The 23264-nt window shown below is 40.0% G+C and overlaps 1 protein-coding gene and 1 pseudogene across 2 annotated transcripts in view; one reads left to right on the top strand and one right to left on the bottom strand.

The window, feature by feature from the left end:
• TRIM24 (tripartite motif containing 24) overlaps positions 1 to 23264 on the top strand; it is a 127076-nt gene that overhangs the window by 26875 nt on the left and 76937 nt on the right. For both annotated transcript variants that reach the window (XM_033195006.1, XM_033195005.1), the window contains exon 2: positions 17382 to 17500. In XM_033195006.1, the coding sequence (XP_033050897.1) occupies positions 17382 to 17500 (119 nt within the window). The remainder of the gene's footprint in view (positions 1 to 17381; positions 17501 to 23264) is intronic.
• On the bottom strand, positions 3290 to 6792 carry LOC117073342 (annotated as a pseudogene).

Below are 23264 nucleotides of genomic sequence, written 5' to 3'. Positions count from 1 at the left end.
TCTATAAATTACCTTGGGCAGTATGGCCATTTTCACAATATTGATTCTTCCTATCCATGAGCATGGAATGTTCTTCCATTTGTTTGTGTCCTCTTTTGTTTCATTGAGCACTGGTTTGTAGTTCTCCTTGAAGAGGTCCTTCATATCCCTTGTAAGTTGGATTCCTAGGTATTTTATTCTCTTTGAAGCAGTTGTGAATGGGAGTTCGCTCATGATTTGGCGCTCTGTTATTGGTGTATAGGAATGCTTGTGATTTTTGCACACTGATTTTGTATCCTGAGACTTTGCTGAAGTTGCTTATCAGTTTAAAGAGATTTGGGGCTGAGACGATGGAGTTTTCTAAGTATACAATCATGTCATCTGCAAACAGGGACAATTTGACTTCCTCTTTTCCTAATTGAATACCCTTTATTTCTTTCTCTTCCCTGATTGCCCTGGCCAGAACTTCCAACACTATGTTGAATAGGAGTGGTGAGAGGGGGCATCCCTGTCTTGTGCCAGTTTTCAAAGGGAATGCTTCCAGTTTTTGCCCATTCAGTATGATATTGGCTGTGGGTTTGTCATAAATAGATACATTCCATCATTTATTATTTTGAGATACATTCCATCAATACGTAGTTTATTGAGAGATTTTAGCATGAAGGACTGTTGAATTTTGTTAAAGGCCTTTTCTGCATATATTAAGATAATCATGTGGTTTTTGTCTTTGATTCTGTTTATGTGATGGATTACGTTTATCGATATGCGTATGTTGAACCAGCCTTGCATCCGAGGGATGAAGCCGACTTGATCTTGGTGGATAAGCTTTTTGATGTGCTGCTGGATTCGGTTTGCCAATATTTTATTGAGGATTTTCACATTGATGTTCATCAGGGATATTGGTCTAAAATTCTCTTTTTTTGCTATGTCTCTGCCAGGCTTTGGTATCAGTATGATGCTGGCCTCATGAAATGAGTTAGGGAGGATTCCCTCTTTTTCTATTGATTGAAATAGTTTCAGAAGGAATGGTACTAGCTCCTCTTTGTACCTCAGGTAAAATTTGGCTGTGAATCCATCTGGTCCTGGACTTTTTTTGGTTGGTAGGCTATTCATTATTGCCTCAATTTCAGAGCCTGTTATTGGTCTATTAAGGGATTCAACTTCTTCCTGGTTTAGTCTCGGGAGGGTGTGTCCAGGAATTTATTCATTTCTTCTAGATTTTCTAGCTTATTTGCATAGAAGTGTTTATAGTATTCTCTGATGGTAGTTTGTATTTCTGTGGGATCAGTGGTGATATCCCCTTTATCGTTTTTTTATTGCATCTATTTGATTCTTCTCTCTTTTCTTGTTTGTTAGTCTTGCTAGCGGTCTATTTTGTTGATCTTTTCAAAAAACCAGCTCCTGGATTCATTGATTTTTTTTTTTTTGAAGGGTTTTTTGTGTCTCTGTCTCCTTCAGTTCTCCTCAGTTATTTCTTGCCTTCTGCTAGCTTTTGAATTTGTTTGCTCTTGCTTCTCTAGTTCCTTTAATTGTGATGTTAGGGTGTTGATTTTAGGTCTTTCCTGCTTTCTCTTGTGGGCATTTAGTGCTATAAATTTCCCTGTACACACTGTTTTAAATGTGTCCCAGAGATTCTGGTACGTTGTGTCTTTGTTCTCATTGGTTTCAAAGAACATCTTTATTTCTGCCTTCATTTCGTTATGTACCCAGTAGTCATTCAGGAGCAGGTTGTTCAGTTCCCATGTAGTTGTGTGGTTTTGAGTGAGTTTCTTAATCCTGAGTTCTAGTTTGATTGCACTGTGGTCTGAGAGACAGTTTGTTGCGATTTCTGTTCTTTTACATTTGCTGAGGAGTGCTTTACTTCCAACTATGTGGTCAATTTTGGAATAAGTGTGATGTGGTGCTAGAAGAAAGTATATTCTGTTGATTTGGGGTGGAGAGTTCTGTAGATGTCTATTAGGTCTGCTTGGTGCAGAGCTGAGGTCTTGGATATGCTTATTAACCTTCTGTCTCATTGATCTGTCTAATATTGACAGTGGAGTGTTAAATTCTCCCTTTATTATTGTGTGGGAGTTTAAGTTTCTTTGTAGGTCTCTAAGGACTTGCTTTGTGAATCTGGGTGCTCCTGTATTGGGTGCATATATATTTAGGATAGTTAGCTCTTCTTGTTGAATTGATCCCTTTGTCATTATGTAATGACCTTCTTCTCTTTTGGTCTTTGTTGGTTTAAAGTCTGTTTTATCAGAGACTAGGATTGCAACCCCTGCTTTTTTTTGCTTTCTATTTGCTTGGTAGATCTTCCTCCATCCCTTTATTTTGAGCCTATGTGTGTCTCTGCTCGTGAGATGGGTCTTCTGATTATAGCACACTGATGGGTCTTGACTCTATCCAATTTGCCAGTCTGTGTCTTTTAATTGGGGCAGTTAGCCCATTTACATTTAAGGTTAATATTGTTATGTGTGAATTTGATCCTGTCATTATGATGTTAGCTGGTTATTTTGCCCGTTAGTTGATGCAGTTTCTTCCTAGCCTCGATGGTCATTACAATTTGGCATGTTTTTGCTGTGGCTAGTACTGGTTGTTGTTTCCATGTTTAGTGCTTCCTTTAGGAGCTCTTGTAAGGCAGGCCTGGTGGTGACAGAATCTCTCAGCATTTGCTTGTTTGTAAGGGATTTTATTTCTCCTTCACCTATGAAGCTTAGTTTGACTGGATATGAAATTCTGGGTTGAAAATTCTTTTCTTTAAGAGTATTGAATATTGGCCCCCACTCTCTTCTGGCTTATAGAGTTTCTTCCGAGAGATCTGCTGTTAGTCTGATGGGGTTCCCTTTGTGGGTAACCTGACCTTTTTCTCTGGCTGCCCTTAACATTTTTTCCTTCATTTCAACCTTGGTGAATCTGAAGCTTGTGCATGCATCACGTAGTTCTCGTGCCGTGGTTTTCAGCTCCATCAGGTCATTTAAGGTCTTCTCTACACTGTTTATTCTAGTTAGCCATTTGTCTAATCTTTTTTCAAGGTTTTTAGCTTCCTTGCGATGGGTTCGAATATCCTCCTTTAGCTCAGAGAAGTTTGTTATTACCGACCTTCTGAAACCTACTTCTGTCAGCTCGTCAAAGTCATTCTCCGTCCAGCTTTGTTCTGTTGCTGGTGAGGAGCTGCGATCTTTTGGAGGAGAAGAGGCGCTCTGATTCTTAGAATTTTCAGCTTTTCTGAGCAGAACGTCTTTACCCATTAAGCAAGAACTCCTCCCTATTGCCCCTTCCTCCTAGCCCCTCGTAACCTCTTTTCTACTTTCACAAATAGAACTTTTTATTTGCCACAATTAGAAAACAGATTATTAGACTGTGGTTCATATCCATCAGCTCATTCAACTTTAGCATGTGTCTCATCCCCAGTGGCTTTTCCAGAACTGCTACCTTCACTATGAAGCTCCATGAGTTTTTACAATTCAAACCTGGGGTTCTTCAGCATTTTTACTTTTCTACTGAAGACATCTTGGAGAGGATAAATAGATTGGCAAGCCTTTTCTGCGTCTTTTCCAGTGCTATCCGGAATCAGTGTATTGACCACGTCTTTCACGTCATTTGTCTGTACCTCTTAGGTCATGATTTCCAGTATCTTCTTCTGGATTTGGCAGACCTGTTGGTGCAGAGCATAAGAGATCTTCTGTATCTGATTGTTGGTTTTTTCATAAAACCAACACTGAACAGATGAAACAAATAATCATCAGTAGTCGTCTTGATGTCAACACGAGCTTCAATCATGGTCTGCCATTTTTTGACCATGGAACACATTTTGTCACGGAGTAAGACCCATGCCGTGGAAGTTAAATCAGGCAGCTTTTGGCCTGAACATCTTTGGTAATCAACTTGAATTTTCTAAATGCAACTTCATCATTCTGCAAGTCAACAAGACTTACTTCAAACACATAACCCTTGAGACCATCAGATGCACTTTTTGTTCCTTGAGTTCTGATGACTAGTGTCTTTCCGATATTTCTTGGACATAGCAGGAGTTTTCACATCATAACAATCTTTCTAAGAAAATGGATCAAATACCTTCTTGGCTGCCTTTGCTGCCTTTCGTAAGGCGCTTGTTCTTGACAATCGCTATCGTGCTGCTCCTCTTTCCTTCTGTCCTTGTGAGTTTGCCTGTTCTAGAACCTCATACAAATAGAATTATACAATATTTGTCCTTTTCTGGTCTGACCAATTTCCTTTAGCATAACGTTTTCAAGTTTTATCTATAGTGTAGCACGTATATCAGATTTCACTTCTTATGGGCAGATAATACTCCATTGTAAGGGTATAGCACATTTGATTTACACATTGGTCTTTTAGTGGATATTTAGGCTGTCCACTCTTTAGCTCTTATGAATAATACTGCTATGAACGTCGATGTCCAAGTATCTGTTAGTCCCTGTTTTCAGTTCTTTTTGGGTGTGTGGGAGTAGAATGGCTGTCAGCTTTTTGGTGCACTACCAAACTGTTTACCATAGCAGCTCCACCATTTTGCATCGTGTCAGCAATGCCCAAGAGTTCTAATTTCTCCACATCCTGGATAACATTTATTTTTCCTTTAATTTTTTGGATGAAAGCCATCCCCAGTGGGTGTGAAGTGATAAATCTCATTGTGGTTTTGATTTGCATTTCCCAAATGATGTTGAAAATCATTTCATGTGCTTGTTGGTTGCTGTTTTTTTTTATCTTCTTTGGAGAAATGTCGGATAGGCACAGTGGCTCAACACTTATAATCCCAGCTATTTGGGAGTCTGAGGTGGAAGGATCACTTGAGCCCAGCAGTTCAAGACCAGACTGAGCAACATAGGGAGACCCTATCTCTACAAAAATAAAAGTAAAAAAATTTAGCCAGGCATGGTGGTACATGCCTGTAGTCCCAGCTACTCAGGAAGCTGAGGCAGGAGGAGCACTTGAGCCCAGGAGGTAGAGGCTGCAGTGAGCTGTGATTGTATCACTGTTCTCCAGCCTGGGCAACAGGATAAGACTCCGTCTCAAAGAAAAGAAATGTCTATTCAAGTTCTTTACCTATTTTTGAATTTTTGTTGTAAAAGTTTATATATTCTGGATACTAAGCACTTACAAGATACATGATTTGCAAATATTTTCTCCTATTCTTTGGGTTGTCTTTTTACCCTCTTGATAATGTCCTTTGATGTACTGTAGTTTTAATTTTGGTGACAGAGACATCCTGCAAAGTAGCAGAGTAGGAATCTCTAGGAGTTAATCTTTAACATTGAAACAACCAGCAAGCTGGAAAAAATGACCAGAATCAACTTTCAGTCTGTGGAGCCAGGGGAATGCTTGATGAAGGGAGAGGCTACTGCTCTTGCAGAATAGTTTGGGGAAAGTCTCAAATGGACTGTGCCAACCATCAAGAAGCAAAAATAAGTCATCCCTTACAAGTTGGAAAATTACAGTTCTAAAGTTACCACAGTAACAATATCTGAGTTTATCCTGCTTGGAGCTTATTGAGCATCTTGCATGCATAGATTCATGTTCTTCATCAAATTTAGGAAGTTTTTGGGTATTAATTATTCCATATGTCGTTTGCCTCTTTCTCTTCTAGGACTTGTTTCAATGGTTTTCCATAGGTGCCTTAGGTTCTGTTAGTTTTTTCTTTATTTCTTTCATTTTAATCTTCAGACTGGATAAGTTCAATTTTTTTATCTTCAAGTTTGCTGATTCTTCTGCCTGCTCAAATCTACCATTGCACTGCTGTATGAATTTTTCATTTAGCTCTTAGGCTTTTCAGCTTCAGAATTTATTTTTGGTTCTTTTTTGTTATGTGTGTCTCTTTACTGACATTCCCTGTTTGTTCATACACTCTTCTGATATGCTTTAGCTCTTTGTGCATAGTTTCTTTTACATCATTGAGCATATTTGAGACAGTTGATTTAACATCTTTGACTAGTAGTTTTACTGTCTGGGCTGTCCCAGGGATAGTTCTCTGTCACATTATTTTTTTCTTATAAACCAGCTATGTGCTTTCTATAATTTATAATTTGTTTGTTGAGAACCAAACAATTTTTTTTTTTTTTTTTTTTTTTTTTTTTTTTTTTTTGAGACGGAGTCTCGCTCTTTCGCCCGGGCTGGAGTGCAGTGGCCGGATCTCAGCTCACTGCAAGCTCCGCCTCCCGGGTTTTTACGCCATTCTCCTGCCTCAGCCTCCGGAGTAGCTGGGACTACAGGCGCCCGCCACCTCGCCCGGCTAGTTTTTTGTATTTTTAGTAGAGACGGGGTTTCACCGTGTTAGCCAGGATGGTCTCGATCTCCTGACCTCGTGATCCGCCCGTCTCGGCCTCCCAAAGTGCTGGGATTACAGGCTTGAGCCACCGCGCCCGGCCGAGAACCAAACAATTTAAGTATTATAATGTGGTGGTAACTCTGGAAAACAGATTCTCCTTCTACTCAGGGATTTATTTTGTTGTTTGTTGAGGTCTAAAGTTGTCTATTAGTATAGTGACTTTTCCAAGCGATTTTTGTGAAGTCTTTGTTCCTTGTTATATGTGTTACTGAAGTTTCTGTCCCATTATCTCTGTATCTGCTTGCAGCCTCTCAGATATTTTAAAATGTCTAGATTTTTAAAAATTAGTGTGCATTCCTTTTTAAATGTTCTGATAAATGTCACCAGAGAGGCCGCCCCAAGCCTAAGGGGGTCAAATGTAGCCAGCCATCTCTGCTGATCCTCAGGGAACTGCCATACCAATTAAATCACACCTCAAAATTTTAGAGCACAAAGTCTTTACTGTTCACTATAGCAACAGTGAGCCATTTTAGGAATGCTGTCCCCATGTTGCAGCAGGACTATGGAATGGGTCATGGTAGCTGGTTTATGCATGCCAGTCTCTTACCAAAGATAAGACAGTCACCTTGATAATAACAATAACCTTATCACAGCTGTCTAAAATAGGCATTATTTCCCAATAGTCTAATACAAGTCCATCTTCCATTTTTCCCCCTTTCCCAAAAATACCCTTTATATCTGTTTATTATTGTTATTATTATTATTATTTTGGAGATGGAGTTTCGCTGTTGTTGCCCAGGCTGGAGTGCAATGGCATGATCTCAGCTCACTGGAACCTCCGCCTCCTGGGTTCAAGTGATTATCTTGCCTCAGCCTCCCAAGTAGCTGGAATAACAGGCACCTGCCACCACAGCCAGCTAATTTTTGTATTTTTAGTAGAGATGAGGCTTCACCATGTTGGCCAGTCTGGTCTCAAACTCCTGACCTCAGGTGATCTGCCCGCCTCCACCTCCCAAAGTGCTGGGATTACAGGTGTGAGCCACCAAGCCTGGTGTTACTATTTTTTAAATAGAGACAGGATCTCACTATGTTGCCTAGGCTGCTCTTGAACAGCTGTCCTCTAGTGTGACCCTCCCACCTTGGCCTCCCAAAGTATTAGGATTACCGGCGTGAGCCACCACACCTGGCCATGTTTCTCTTAATCTGGAATTACTTCCATGATTAATATGAGTGGTGACTCATGCCTGTAATCCCAGCTCTTTGGGAGGTTGAGGCAGGAGGACCACTTGATGGCAAGAGTTCAAAACCAGCCTGGGCAACATAGCAAGACCCCATCTGTATTTTAAAAAAGAAAAAAAGAAACAACAACAAAAAGAAAGATCTTAAACCTTACAATAAGGAGTGTGTCAACTACAACTATACCAATATAGCTGTTTTTCACCTATCAGGCAAAAATCCAAATGTTTGTTAACATACTCTATTTGAGACTTTGAGAAACTGGATATTGTTATACATTTCCAATAAGTGCATTTGGTTGTTTCTAACAAAATTGCAGGTTCTTTTATCCTTTGACCCACAAACCCACTTCTAAGAATTTATTTTAAGGGTACATCTGCCACGAGTAAAGTGACATGTAGACAGAGTTATTCATTGAGTCATCATTGTAATAGCAGAAGATGGAAAATAAGCTGTAAAAAAGACTGAGGTACATACAATGTGGGGGGGGGAGGAATGCAGGTAGATCTGTATTTACTGTTTTGGAGTGATCACCAGGATGTATTGTTAAGTGAAAACAACAACAACAACAACAAAAAGCTGCAGTACAGTGTTTTTTGCAAGAAGAACTTCTAGGAAAAAGGAGAAAAAACACCCCGATACCAGAAAACACGGCTTAATAAAAATGATTATTTATAGAGAAGGTGAAGTAGGGCAAATGGATTTGAGTGATAAAGATGGAAGAGAAATTTGCTATACTTACTTAATATAGTTTTTTACTTTTGAACCCATGTAAATGTTTTACATATTCAAAAATAAGTTTATATCTAAACAAAAAGTAAACTCTAAAAGTAGTGAACCTACAAAATGTATCAAATTGACAACATAGCAGCATATTGTGGGATTTTATTATTGATTCTGACAGTCTGTTTCAACTAATGCATCTTAGTCTTTAACAATATTTCTGCTGGATTTAGGATTCTAGTTAGGCAATTTTTGCACTTGGAAGACAGCCTTCTACTGTCTTCTGACTTACATTGTAGCTGACCAGAAGTAGGCTAACAGTCCTACTTTTGTCTTTTTTCGTGATAATTCATCCTTTTTTCTTTGTATTTAAGACTTCTCTTTGTCTTTGATTTCTGCAGTTTTAGGATGGCATATTTATTTTCTTTCTTTATTTTTTTTTTTACAGTAATGGGGTCTTATTGTGTTGCCCAGGCTAGTCTCAAACTCCTAGCCTCAAGCAATCCTCCTACTTCAGCCTCCCAAAATGTTGCGATTACAGGTATGAGCCACCATGTCCAGTCTAGTGTGATATATTTAGATGTTAGTTTCTTTTTATTCTTCTTGGAAGTCATTGGACTTGGGAAACTTGTAGGCTCTGTTACTTCGCTTCTACAAAATTCTTGCCCATTTTGTTTTCTCTCAGTCCATCCTTTTGAGACTCTGATTAAATGCTTGTTATGTAATCTATATGTATATGTCTGTTTTTGGACTCTATTCTGTTTCATTGTTGGTATTTCTCTCCTTTCTCGAATACCACTCTGTTTGAATTACTGTAGCTCTATCCATAGTAAATCTTGAAATCAAGGAGCATAAGTCCTCCAAATTGGGTATTTTTTGAATTGTTATTGCTATTCTCTGCCTTTTGCATTTTCATTAAATTTTAGTGTCAGTTTGTCAGTTACTACAAAAAGATTCCCTGCTGGGATTTTAATTGGGATTGCATTGAATCTTGACATCAGTTTGGAGACATGGAAAATCTCAACCGTATTGAGTCTACCAATCTAATAATGTTTTTAATGTCTCTTTTTAGGTCTTCTTTAATCTTCGTTTTGTGGTTTTTACTCTACATGTCCTGCATATCTTTTGTTAATATTACCCCTATTTTATGTAGCTTTTTTTGGGGAATGCTTTAGGACTTTTTGCTTATACAATCACATCACCTGTGAATATAGTTCTTTCTTTCCAATCTGGATTTTTTTTTTTTAATTGTGTCTTTTTGCGCTCACTAAAACAGTTCTGAATAGAAGTGCTAAGAGTGCACATCCTTACTTTCTTCCCAGTGACAGCAGAAAGGATTCTGTATTTCATCATTAAATATATATTAGCTGTAGGTTTTTCAGAGATGGTCTTGATCAGGTTGAAGAAGTTTCCATCTGTTCTTAGGTTCTTGAAAGTTTGTTGTGGATAGGTGAATTTTTCAGATTTTTTCCCCCTTTTAAAATTGTATTTTCTCTACTAGAGATGAGATCTCACTATGTTACCCAGACTGGTCTTGAATTCCAGGCCTCTGGTGATCCTCCTGGCTCAGCCTCACAAAGCACTGAATTTCAGACATGAGCCACCGTGCCCAGCCAAAATTTTCAGATTTTTTTCCCAGATATATTGAGATGATCAAATATGGCTTTTCTCCCTTATTTTATTAACATAATAAATTATTTGAATGCTCATCCAACCTTGTATTTCAGGAATAAACCCTACCTAATCATGATGTATATGTATTTTTATGTATTTCTGGGTTTGATTTTCTAGTGTTCTGTTAATGATATTTTTGTTAATTATGAGAGAGATTGGTCTATAATTTTCTTTTCTTGTAATGACTATCCGAGTTTAGTATCAGGGTAATACTGGCCTCATAAAATAAGGTTGAATTACCTCTTTTCTGAAGGAGTTTGTTTAGGGATGGTCTTATCTTCTTTAAATGTTGAATATAATTCACCAGTGGAGCCCTTTGGGTCTAGACTTTTCTTCATGGGAAGGTTTTTTGTTTGTTTGGTTTGGTTGGATTTTTTTTGTAGAGAAGGGGTTTCACCATGTTCCACAGGCTGGTCTTGAAATCCTGGGCTCAAGCAATCCTCCCACCACGCCTGGTTTTCAATCACAAATTCAATTTTTTTTTTTTTTTTTTTGAGAAAGAGTCTTGCTCTGTCGCCCAGGCTGGAGGACAGCGGCTTGAACTCGGCTCACTGCAACCTCCACCTCCTGGGTTCAGTCTCCCTGCCTCAGCCTCCCAAGTAGCTAGGATTCAGGTGCCTACCACCACGTCCAGCTAAGTTTTGTATTTTTAGTAGAGACAGGGTTTCACCATGTTGGCCAGGCTGGTCTCGAACTCCTGACCTCAGGTGATCCGTCTGCCTCGGCCTCCCAAAGTGCTAGGATTACCTGTGTGAACCACTGCGCCCAGCCTGTTGATTGGCTTTTGAGACAGTGTCTGGCTCTGTCACCCAGGCTGGAGTGCAGTGGTGCAATCTCAGCTCACTGCAATCTCTGCCTCCAGGGGTTAAGCCGTCCTCCCACCTCAGCTTCCCAAGTAGCTGGGACTACAGGCACACACCACCATACCTGGCTAATTTTTTATTTTTATTTTTGTAGAAATGGGGTTTTACCATGTTGTCCAGGCTGGTCTTGAACTTCTGAGCTCAAGTGATCTGCCCGCCTCGGCTGTCTAAAGTGCTGAGATTATAGGCATGAGCCTTTGTGCCTGACTCTGTGTGGTTTTTTTATTTTTATTTTTACTTATTTATTCGTGTATTTTTTGAGACAAGGTTGCCCTCTGTCACCCAGGCTGGGGTGCAGTGACGCAATCTCGCCTCACTGCAGCCTCCATCTCCTGGGCTCAAGCCATCCTCCCACTTCAGCCTCTTGATCCTGTCATTCAACTCACTTGAGTAATTGGGACCACAACCACATGCCACCACACCTGGCTAATTTTTGTTATTTTTTTTTATTTTTTTGAGATGGAGTCTCACTCTGTTGCCCAGGCTGGAGTTCAGTGGTGCGATCTTGGCTTACTGCAGCTTCTCTCCCTCCTGGGTTCAAGCGATCCTCCTGCTTCAGCCTCCTGAGTAGCTGGGATTACAGGCATCCGTCATCATGCCAGGCTAATTTTTGTATTTTTAGTAGCGACAGGGTTTAACCATGTTGGCCAGGCTGGTCTTGAACTCTTGAACTCAAGTGATCCTCCCACTTTGGCCTCCCAAAGTACTGGGGTTATAGGCATGGCCACTGTGCCGGCCCCCTGTGTGGGTTTAGTTATAAATTTATTTACACGTTTTATTTTCCTGTATATGTTATATCTTGGTGAATATCTTGTGCATGTTTAAAAATGTGCCTTCTGTTCACATTGTTTTTTCTTTTTCTTTCTCTCTCTCTTTTTTTTTTTTCCGAGATAGAGTTTCGCCCAGACTGGAGTGCAGTGGTATGATCTCAGCTCACTGCAACCTCTGCCTCCTGGCTTCAAGCAATTCTCCCTCCTCCTCCCGAGTAGCTGGGATTACAGGCATGTGCCACCATGCCTGGCTAGTTTTGTACTTTTAGTAGAGATGGGGTTTGACCAGGCTGATCTTCAGCTCCTGACCTCAGGTGATCCTTCTGCCTTGGCCTCCCAAAGTGTTTTTAAATGTCAGTTGGATCAGGTTTGATTATTTTGTTCTGTCTACTGCTCTATTGATTTCTGAGAGGAGAGAGTTGAAATCAACAAATGGAATGTGGATTTGTCGGTTTTTTTTTTTTTAGCTGTATCAATTTCTACATTATTTTTTCAGAAGCTCTGTTAATTAGATGCATATGCATTTAGGATTATGTCTTCATAAGTTAACCCCTTTATCATTACTCAATGTTCTCACTTTATCTCTTGTAAATGGTCCTTGTTCTGATGTCTGCTTTGTCTGAGAGCATTATTAAGTCCTCCTGGTTTCATATTATGAAGGATGTTCACTGTGTACTAGTTACCATTTTAGCTCGTTATATCTTGGGCTGCATTTTTACTACTTGCCTGAGTCCAGTGAGTCAAAACATTCATAAGCAGAACAACTTACATGAAGCCCAGTTTTATTACCCACAGATGGGCAGCAAGGGACAGGAGAAGCCTAGCATTCATTGCAAATCAGTCCCTCAAGGCTTGGGAAAGCTGCCCAGAGTGGATGGTCTGTGGACCACAGCTAGGGGACCCAGGAAAGAAGGTTTATATCTCAAGGGCAACATGATTCACTGGGCTAAAGATTAGAGGACATCCTGTTTGAGGGTGGAGGGAATGACAGGGACAGAAACTGAGGCTCTTCCAACCAGCTCCTCCTTGTCTCAGGATGCTTCATTCCCAGCATGTTATACAGTTACACAGAGGTGTGGGGCAGAGCAGGGAACTGGCTTGATTCAAAGCCACCTGGAGCACTGCCCTGTACATATGCTTATTGTTTGAATGTGTATCTGTTAGCATGCTGTTTTTCTTTTTTCTTTTCCTTTGACCTCTCTCTGTATATTTGAAGTAGATGTCTTGTAGATAGCATTTACTTGTTTTTTGGTTTTTTGCTATTTATGTATGTAGGAGTCAAAACCATTAGTGGTATTGACAGGACCACGGACAGCACTATTCGGCTTTATATATCTATCTTCTCCCTTGTCTGCCGTGGATTTTGGAATAAAGTTGCCGGATTGGTGGTGATCCATCTCATGATTCTGTCATTTAACTCACTTGTGTTGTGATCTACTGTGTGTAATAAGAGACTTTAAATCCACGTACATCTCTTTTGTGGAGCTGGGCAGTCAAAGAAGTGTGAGCCATTCCTAGCACATAATGTCAAAACATAAGCCCTGCATTATGCTTAGGTTTAGAAACTAAAACTTCACAGAAAGGAGATAACAAATCATATTCACATCTCAAAACCCAAAAGCTTGAAACATTTCATTTGTAGAAAAAAGGAATAAGAGGCCAGGTGTGGTGGGTTATGCGTGTAATCCCAGCACTCTGGGAGGCTGAGATAGGCGGATTGCTTGAGTCCAGGAGTTTGAGACCATCCTGGACAACATAGTGAAACTGTCTCTACTAAAAATACAAAACAATTAGTGGAGTGTGGTGGCACAGGCCTGTAGTCCCAGCTACTCAGGAGGCTGAGGTGGGAGATTCACCTGAGCCTGAGAGGTGGAGGCTGCAGTGAGCCAAGATCATGTCATTGCATTCCAGCTTGGGCAACCAGAGTGAGACCTTCTCTCCCCGCACCCCCAAAAAAAAAGGAAAAAAAAGAAATAAGGCCAGGCACCATGGCTTATGCCTGTAATCCCAGCACTTTGGGAGGCCAAGACAGGAGGATCCCTTGAGCCCAGGAGTTTGAGAGCAGCCTGGGCAATATAGTGAGACCCTGTCTGTTCATAAAAAAAATAAAATTATCCAGGCGTGGTGGTGCAATTTTGGCAATTTTATTGTATAAATATCATAGGGTATACTTACACAAACCTATATGGTATGCCTACTCCACACCAGGAGAATATGGTACAGCCTGTTATTCCTAGGCTACAAATCTGTACAGCATGTTACTGTACTGAATACTGTAGTGTTCATCTGTAACACAATGGTATTTGTACATCTAAACATATCTAAAACCTAGAAAAATACAGTGTAAAAGATAAACAACAAAGATACGCCTGTATAGAGCACTTATGAGTGGTGCTTGAAGGACTGGAATTTGCTCTGGGTGAGTCAGGTAGTGAGTGATGAGTGCATATGAAGGGGGCCTAGAACATTATGTACTTTTATATGACTGGCAGCTCAGTAGGCTTGTTTATACCAGCATCACCCTAACCACACGAGTAATGCATTGCACTTACAATATTATCAATATTACCACAGCTTTCACTAGGTGATAGGAATTTTTCAGCTCCATTTTATTTTTATTTATTTATTTATTATTATTATTTTTTGAGATGGAGTCTCACTCTGTTGCCCAGGCTGGAGTGCAGTGGTACGATCTCGGCTCATTGCAACCTCTGCCTCCTGGGTTCAAGCAATTCTCCTGCCTCAGCCTCCCGAGTAGCTGGGACTACAGGCACATGCCACTGAACTCGGCCAATTTTTGTATTTTTAGTAGAGACAGGGTTTCCCCATGTTGACCAGGCTGGTCTTGAACTCCTGACCTCAAGTGATCCACCCACCTCAGCTTCCCAAATTGCTGGGATTACAGATATGAGCCACCACACCTGGCCTTCAGCTTCATTATAATTTTATGATACCACTGACATATATGTGATCCATTGTTGGCTAAAAAAACGTTATGCAGTGGCCAAGCGAGGTGGCTCACGCCTGTAATCCCAGTACTTTGGGAGGCTGAGATGGACAGATCACGAGGTCAGAAGATCAAGATCATCCTGACTAACATGGTGAAGCCCCATCTCTACTAAAAATACAAAAAATTAGCCAGGCATGGTGGCGGGTGCCTGTAGTCCCAGCTACTTGGGAGGCTGAGGCAGGAGAATCACTTGAACCAGGTAGGCAGAGGTTGCAGTGAGCCAAGATCGCACCACTGCACTCCAGCCTGGATGACAGAGCAAGACTCTGTCTCAAAAACAAAAAACAACAACAACAACAACAACAAACCCGTCATGTCATGCAGCTCATGATTGTATTTACTGTGTAATATGTAGTGCTTTGTTTTTCTATTACTGAAAAGAAAGATAACACCTGGGGCTTGAGAATGAAGTTCTGGTAGAGATGTAAATTTGGGATTTACTAACATTTGGTTTCAATTGTTCCTTATTAGGCAGAGGTATATCCATGACTCAGAATTTATTTGTAGCCTTAGAGATCATACTTTGAGGGAGTCAGTGTAGATGAGATTGTGCTGGTCCTCATTTACCTGATTCAGAAAGAGCCAGCTATTGTCATCTGATTTTAGTTGGACAGTACAGGGCTTACTGCCCAGGTTTACCAGGTACCAACCTAGGCTAGACTTGTTCTGTGCATTTACTCATATGAAATCCTTACAATAATCCTGCCTCAGAGTTGTTCTAATGGAAGTGGAATATTGAGCACAATAACTAGAACACAGCAAGTTCTCAATAGGATAACTATCATCATGATTATCACGTATTACTGTTTTACAGAAGACGAAACAGAGGCTCAAAAAGATTGATTAGGAGTTACAGAGCAATCAAGGCTGGGCACAGTAGATCACGAGGTCAGGAGTTCGAGACCACCCTGACCAACATCATGAAACCCCGTCTCTACTAAAAATACAAAAATTAGCCAGGGATGGTGACGCGTGCCTGTAATCCCAGCTACTCAGGAGGCTGAGGCAGGAGAATCGCTTGAACCAGGGAGGCAGAGGTTGCAGTGAGCCAAGATCGCACCATTGTACTCCAGCCTGGGTGACAGAATGAGACTCCGTCTCAAAAAAAAAAAAAAAAAAAAAGGAGTTACAGAGCAATCAATGAAGAGGGCTGATCTAGATCTTGTACCGTTTTAAAGTCTATGCTGTATCTCCATTTTAATACTTACCATGTAGAGTGTGCACATGACATGTCATTAGTGGTTGTGTGACCACAGGCCAGTCATAGCACCCAGTTTCCTCATCTGTAAAATGGGGGTAACACTTAATGTTTTATATAGAATGTCTAGAGTTCTTAGCTGTGTGAAGCTGGAGGCATAATGAAAATTAGGTTTACTCCATCTTTATTTCTCTGAAATGCATTGTGACATCTTTCCAGATTTTAAGTATTAATTCTTTGCCAATACTGTGTGTTTGGATAGATCTTCCAGCTTGAGGCTTGTCTTCTCATTTTGTTCATGGTAATATTTTCACTAGCTGTAGTTCAGTAACAAAGAACTGTAACAAAGGTGGCTATATTAATCTTTCCCTTATAGCTCTTGCTTTTTGTATCTTGCTTAAAAATTTATTCCAATAAATTTGTACTCCAAGGTCACAAAGATATTCTCTTACATTTTCTTGTGAAAGTTTTATAGTTGTTAATCTACTCAAAATAGTTTTTTTTTTTTTTTTTGGATCAGATAAAGTAGGGATCTAATTTCATTCCCCACCCCCAATAATAGTTCCAGCAACATGAAAAGTTCATCCCTTTTCCCAGTGATTTCTAGTGAACATCTGATATATATAAAGTGTACATTTATGTAAGCCTTACAAAATATCACACCATTTTAATTGTTATAGTTTTATAGTAGGTATTATTAGTTGGGAGGCGTGTCCCCTCAGCTTGTCAAAATTCTATGGAAATTTCCTTTGGGATTGTTACTAGAGCTGCATTGAATCTATAGATACGGTTGTGGGAGCATTGGTATCTTTACCGTCATGAACGTGCTTTCTTCATGATTTAGATATTTTAAAATGTTTTTAAATATAGCTTAATATTTTCCTGCACAATAACCTTCACAATCTTTTAAAATTTATTTCTGAGTACTTAATGCATTTTTGTTGCTATTGTAAAAAAATTTTTTTTAATTAAATTTTTGTTTGTTATTTGTTTATACAAATGAAATTGGCCTTTGGATTACTTTGTGTTTGTTCTTATGCATTTCATTAAAAAATCTATCTGGGAACCTTACTGCAGTCTTCCATAGTATGAATTATATGGCATCAAGTTTATATTACAGTTTTAACTTGTTTGTCATTATTTATTGTTTTACCAAGCACTATGAAAGACTATTATTTTTTGTTCAAAGGAATACTATTTGCATTTGTTAAAAGGAAATGATGTTTCACAATCTCTGTGGAGATCTTAAACAAAAGGAGCATGTCTCTGTTCTACTTCCAGAAATCCTCATTTTGTAGATCTAGAGAAAACCTGAGCTCCTTGTTCTTTTGAAAATCTCCCATATGGTTCTGTACATTTCTGTTGGAAAACCACTGCTAGAGAAGTTGCTAAACAGTAAAAGCATTTAGCCCATGGTGATGTGGGGGAAGGGAGTCATTTCATTTAAAATTATGAAGAATTTATGCATCGTTTAGTATTTCATGTGGGATGTATAGATAAAATCAGTATATTTACATAGACAGTTATTTTTAAGTGACAGCAGGTATGAATTTAAAAAGAATGGACATTGAAAAAGAACAAAGTCACAGTTTGAATGGGATGTGTTGGTTAAGTACTCAGTATATTTGTATTAAAACTTAGAATATAATTTTGTTTTTCCCAGTTGGAGTCATTCGATGCCCCGTTTGCAGCCAAGAATGTGCAGAGAGACACATCATAGATAACTTTTTTGTGAAGGACACTACCGAGGTTCCCAGCAGTACAGTAGAGAAGTCAAATCAGGTAAGTGTATTACATCTTGAACCTTTTGCCAGCTCTTTTTTTTTTTTTTTTTGAGACGGACTCTCAACTCTGTCGCCCAGGCTGGAGTACAGTTGGTGCAATCGCTGCTCACTGCAAGCTCCGCCCCCCAGGTTCATGCCATTCTTCTGCCTCAGCCTCCCAAGTAGCTGGGACTACAGGCGCCCGCCACCACGCCTGGCTAATTTTTTGTGTTTTTAGTAGAGATGGGGTTTCACTGTTTTAGCCAGGATGGTCTCGATCTCCTGACCTCGTGATCCGCCTGCCTTGACCTTCCAAAGTGCTGGGATTACAGGCGTGAGTCACCACGCCCAGCCTCTTTTTTTTTTATTTTTTAAATTGAGATGGAGTCTTGCACTGTTCCCCAGGCTAGAGGACAGTGGTACGATCTTGGCTCACTTCCACCTCCTCCTCCAGGGTTCGAGTGCTTCTCTCATCTCAGCCTCATGAGTAGCTGGGGTTACAGGCATGCGCCACCATGCCCGGCAAATTTTTTTATTTTTAGTAGACATGACATTTCACTATGTTGGCCATAGTGGTCTCGAACTCCTGACCTCGAGTAATCCACTCACCTCGGCCTCTCAAAGTGTTGGGATTATAGGTGTGAGCCACCATGCCTAGCCTCTTTTGCCAACTATTGATGAGGCAACCTAAAATGCTGGAGGTCTTTAAAATAAAAGGAGCCAAACATTAGATAATTGATCTATAAAATTATATAACATGTTAAAAGGAATATAAAGAATAATGAATAATTCACCTTAAGAAATTAAACAGTGAAACAGGGACAATCCAGAAACTCTTGATTGCATACCCACATTCCAATCTCCTCCAGAGAAACCATTATTCTATATTTGACATTATTTCATTTCTTTGTACTTTTACTGTGTATTGACAATGAGATTTTTATTTCAAGCTCAGTTTTTCACTTTTTTTCTATTTTAATGATAAGCTCTATAATGAAACATATGAAAGACACCATGTCTTTGATCAGTAAGGTTTTTACATTTTTAAGAAGGCCTTCTTTTCTACATGGTGTTACTTTGAAAGCTTCATTTATTTTTTGGGGAAGACGGGGGAATGGTGGTGGTGGTGGTGGTGGTGGTGCCGGTGGTGCCGCCGGTGCCTTCTTTTCTACATGGTGTTACTTTGAAAGCTTCATTTATTTTTTGGGGAAGGGGGGGAATGGTGGTGGTGGTGGTAGGAGTAGTAGTAGTAGTGACAGGGTCTCACTCTGTCAGCCAGTCTGGAGTTCAGTGATGTAGTCATAGCTCACTGCAGTCTCCAACTCCTGGGCTCAAATGATTCTCCCACCGTAGCCTCCTGAGTCACTGGGACTTCAGGTTTATGCTACCATGCCCAGCTAACTAAAGCCTCATTTGGTACCATTATCCAAGGTGTTGGATTTAGAGATCCAATGGTGTTTTTATTTTCTTTCTAATTTCTATAACCCACATGTAGAACATCTCTGTTGGCTTCTTAAATCTAGATGTCAAATCTATCATGCATAATCTATAGTACTGCATTGGGGGTTAGCCATGTTGAGATTAATTCTACAGCTTGTGCTGAGTATAGTGTATTAGTCTACTTTTGGATCATGATTCATTGATGATTCCTCTAAGCAGTTCCCTTAACTTGGAACAGAAGATCTGGGAAAGAACTAAATCTGGTTAGGGAAAAGCAATTATTAGCTATGTTTTTCAGGACTCTTTAGTAATCACGTGGTTAATTTTTGTACTTTCTGTTGAATTTTTAGTTTTTTGTTCCTTGGTAGCACTACAGGAATTTAAGGTTCACTTGAAATGAACATAGCCACTACTGACTAAAATACCTGTTTTTGTAGTTTGGAAAGTATCCACAATTCTTCCTGATATGAACCTTATCAAAGGCCAAAACAGACAGGCTTGCTGCGGGAGATAAACTTTCTAATTATTTAATTGTGAAACCACCCTTAAAGAAAGAAACATAATTATTTATGTAGGTTACAGTGTTGAACACTTAAGTCCTCTGAAAGTTCTCTTCTAAATACAAATGATTTTGTTTCCATCTTCCATTGCGTCATGTCACTTTGCTTTACATGTGACACCTATCGTGTCACATGTAGCTATCCTAGATATCCTAGATATTCATTAGTCATATTCATAGTAGTACATGTGCATGCTCAATCCAGAAAACTAAAAAATACAGTAGCATAAATAATCCTTAAATGTAAAGTAGCATAAATAAATGTCAACCAGGTAGGATATTCGTATGACATGAAATGATGATAATAGGACATGAGAGTTAAAGGGATTCTAATCCAAAGGACAAGTTTAAGAGGCTTCTTTATTACCTCCATGTGATCAATTAGTTTTCAGTACGTTTTTGTTTATTTAGTCTGCTTCTGGCACAGAAACATAGTAGGAAGAAGTTAAACTAGAGATGGAGTCCAATAGACATCCTAAATGTTGATACTGGACATGCATGGGTTGGGGTAGGAAATGTGGTATGAGAGTAGGGTGCTGCTGGGGGCATTTGGTAAGGATGGAGAGTGGAGAGGTCATATGGGGGATGAATTGAAACCAGGCAGTACTTAGCAAGAGGTAGTGGGAGCTGAATTAGCTTGGTAGCAACAAGGAAAGGAAGTTACCACCCAGAGAGAACTTGATATGCCTGACTGGGTGTGGAAGGTGAGATGTTTTACTGCCTGGATGGTGCCTTTCACAGAGATCATGATAAAGAGAGTAGGAGGTAGGTAGATTTTGGATGTGATTGAGTTTGCATTGCCTGTGAGACTGTAAAGTAGAGGTGTCATCCATGGTTAGAGTGGTGCTCTAAAGAGAGTTCATAGCTGGAGATTTTGAAAAGTTTTAAAAACTTTTTGTTGTAGATAATTTCAAGCATTACCAAAGAAACAGTTGACATAACATACGTCCGTGGACCCATCACCTAGGTCAATAGCCATCAACTCTTGTTTTGTGCATACTCTTGATTACCCCCAACTACTAGATTACATTGATGTTAATTCCAGCCATTATATAATGTCATCTGTAATTTTTTATTTTTATTTTTTGAGACGGAGTTTTGCTCTTGTTGCCCAGGCTGGAGTGCAATGGCGAGGTCTTGGCTCACTGCAACCTCAGCCTCCCAAGTAGCTGGGATTATAGGCGCCCACCACCACACCTGGCTAATTTTTGTGTTTTTAGTAGAGACAAGGTTTCACCATGTTGACCAGACTGATTGCGAACTCCTGACCTCAGGTGATTCACCTACCTCGGCCTCCCAAAGTGCTGGGATTACAAGGGTGAGCCACCACACGTGGCCACATCTGTAAATATTTTGGCATGTACTTAAATAAAATATTTTTTCTGTAAACTTAACTACCATATGAATATCTATGTAAAAATAAAAGGACCAGACTGGGCAACACGGTGAAATCCTGTCTGAGCGAATGAATGGATGGATGGATGGATGGATGGACGGACGGACGGACGGACGAACGAACGAACGAACAAGAAAGAAAAGCAAGCAAGCTGGGTGTGGTGGTGTGCACCTGTAGTCCCAGCTAGTTGGGAGGCTGAGGTTGGAGGATCACCTGCACTCAAGAAGATGGAGGCTGCAGTGAGCCATAATTATGCCACTGCACCCCAGCCTGGGTGACAGAGTGAGACCCTATCTCAAAAAAAAAATAAATAAATAAATTTCAAATGCTTAATGATCTCTTATTATTATCAAATATCTAAGCAGTAATCAAATGGATCTAATTATTGCAGGTTTTTTTTTAAACAGTGGTTTGTTTCCATAAGGATCCAGTAAGGCCTACATAGTACATTTGGTTGATTTGTCTCAAAACTATCTTTTAATTAATCTCAAGTTACCCCTTTGCTTCTCTTGCTTTCCTTTTCTTCCCGTTTAACATTTTCGTTGCATAAACTGGGTTGCATATTCAAAAGAGTTAGTTTTATTCTGAATTTTGCTGATAATTTCCATAAAGTCATTTAACATGCTGATTCTATGTTTTGTGAAACTGTGAATAAAAATGAAACGTAGTGGCTTGTTTAGGTTCTGGTTCCATTGCGGGAGAAGGGTAAGAATACTTTGATCCATATGTCCATGTGTATGCTCATCAGGAAGCATATGGTGTCTGGCTGTCTTTCTTTTTTCTGATGTTAGTGGCCATTAATGATCACTGCCAAGATTCTGTATTTCATGAGGGCTTTGAAAAATAGTGACATTTTAATTCTATTATTCTTCTTATTTCTTAACTGGAATAGAAAGGGAAAGCTTCCTTCATCAATTCTTTGATTACCCTGACCTACAGTTCATCCAGGAAAGGTCAGTTCAATTTTGATTCCTTCCCTTTAGTTGACAATTTTTAGAGCAGTGAGTTAATTTCTTAGGATTCTTCAGAGGTGACTAATGAGAGGAGTGTGTGTGTTTGTGTGTATAAGTTTGTGTGTGTCTGTGTCCCTCTGTTTGAGTCTGTAGTAGTCATTGCTGTCTCCCTTGCTGTTTTTTCTGTCATTTTCTGTTCTAGACCTTGAAGCATCCATTTCTCCTAGGTGCCTTGATTCCTTTTCGTGGGAAATAATATTTGGAGACCACAGTATGGTACGATGGGTGCTCATCATCATTGAGTTGGTCACCTATCTAGGCCTTTCAGGGAATGAATTATCTAACAGAGACTTTATTTATTTATTTATTTATTTGTTTATTTATTTAGAGACGGAGTCTCGCTCTGTTGCCCAGACTGGAGTGCAACCTCCTCCTCCCATGTTCAAGCGGTTCTCCTGCCTCAGCCTCCCAAGTAGCTGGGACTACAGGCGCGTGCCACCACGCCTGACTAATTTTTTGTATTTTTAGTAGAGACAGTGTTTCACCATGTTGGCCAGGCTGGTCTCAAACTCCTGACCTTGTGATCTACCCGCCTCGGCCTCTGAAAGTGCTGGGATTACAGGTGTGAGCCACCACGCCTGGCAGAGACTGTATTTATAAAAGAAAGTATAAGTATATATTGACTCTTTTTTTGTATTTTGAGATGGAGTTTTGCTCTTGTTGTCCAAGCTGGAGTACAATGGCGTGATCTAAGTTCACCACAACCTCCGCCTTCTAGGTTCAAGCGATTCTCCTGCCTCAGTCTCTCGAGTAGCTGGGATTACAGGCATGTGCCACCACTCCCGACTAATTTTGTGTTTTTGGTAGAGACGGGGTTTCTCCATGTTGGTCGGGCTGGTCTTGGACTCTCGACCTCAGGTGATCTGCCTGCCTCGGCCTCCTAAAGTGCTGAGATTACAGGCGTGAGCCACCGCGCCCAGCCTATATTGACTTTTTGTTTGTTTGTTTGTTTTGAGATAGAGTCTTGCTCTGTCACCCAGGCTGGAGTGCAGTGGCATGATCTCAGCTCACTGCAACCTCCGCCTCCCGGGTTCAAGTGATTCTCCTGCCTCAGCCTCCTGAGTAGCTGGGATTACAGGTGCTCACCACCATGCCCTGCTAATTTTTGTATTTTTAGTAGAGATGGGGTTTTACCATGTTGGCCAGGCTGGTCTCAAACTCCTAACCTCAAGTTATCTGCTCTCCTCAGCCTCCCAAAGTGCTGGGATTACAGGTGTAATCCCAGCCAAAATGTTGGTTCTTAATTGCATTGATGTAATTTGTTTTCTCTAGGAAAAAAAGTTTATATGATATATGCATAATTTATATGCATAATATGTAATACAGTCTTGGTACAATTAGGGATCATTTTACTTCTTAAAATAAGGCCAGGTAT

Source organism: Trachypithecus francoisi, unplaced genomic scaffold (genome assembly GCF_009764315.1).
Source record: "Trachypithecus francoisi isolate TF-2019V2 unplaced genomic scaffold, Tfra_2.0 Lachesis_group4, whole genome shotgun sequence".
Classification (NCBI taxonomy): Eukaryota; Metazoa; Chordata; class Mammalia; order Primates; family Cercopithecidae; genus Trachypithecus; species Trachypithecus francoisi.
This window is presented reverse-complemented; position numbering and strand designations above follow the sequence as displayed.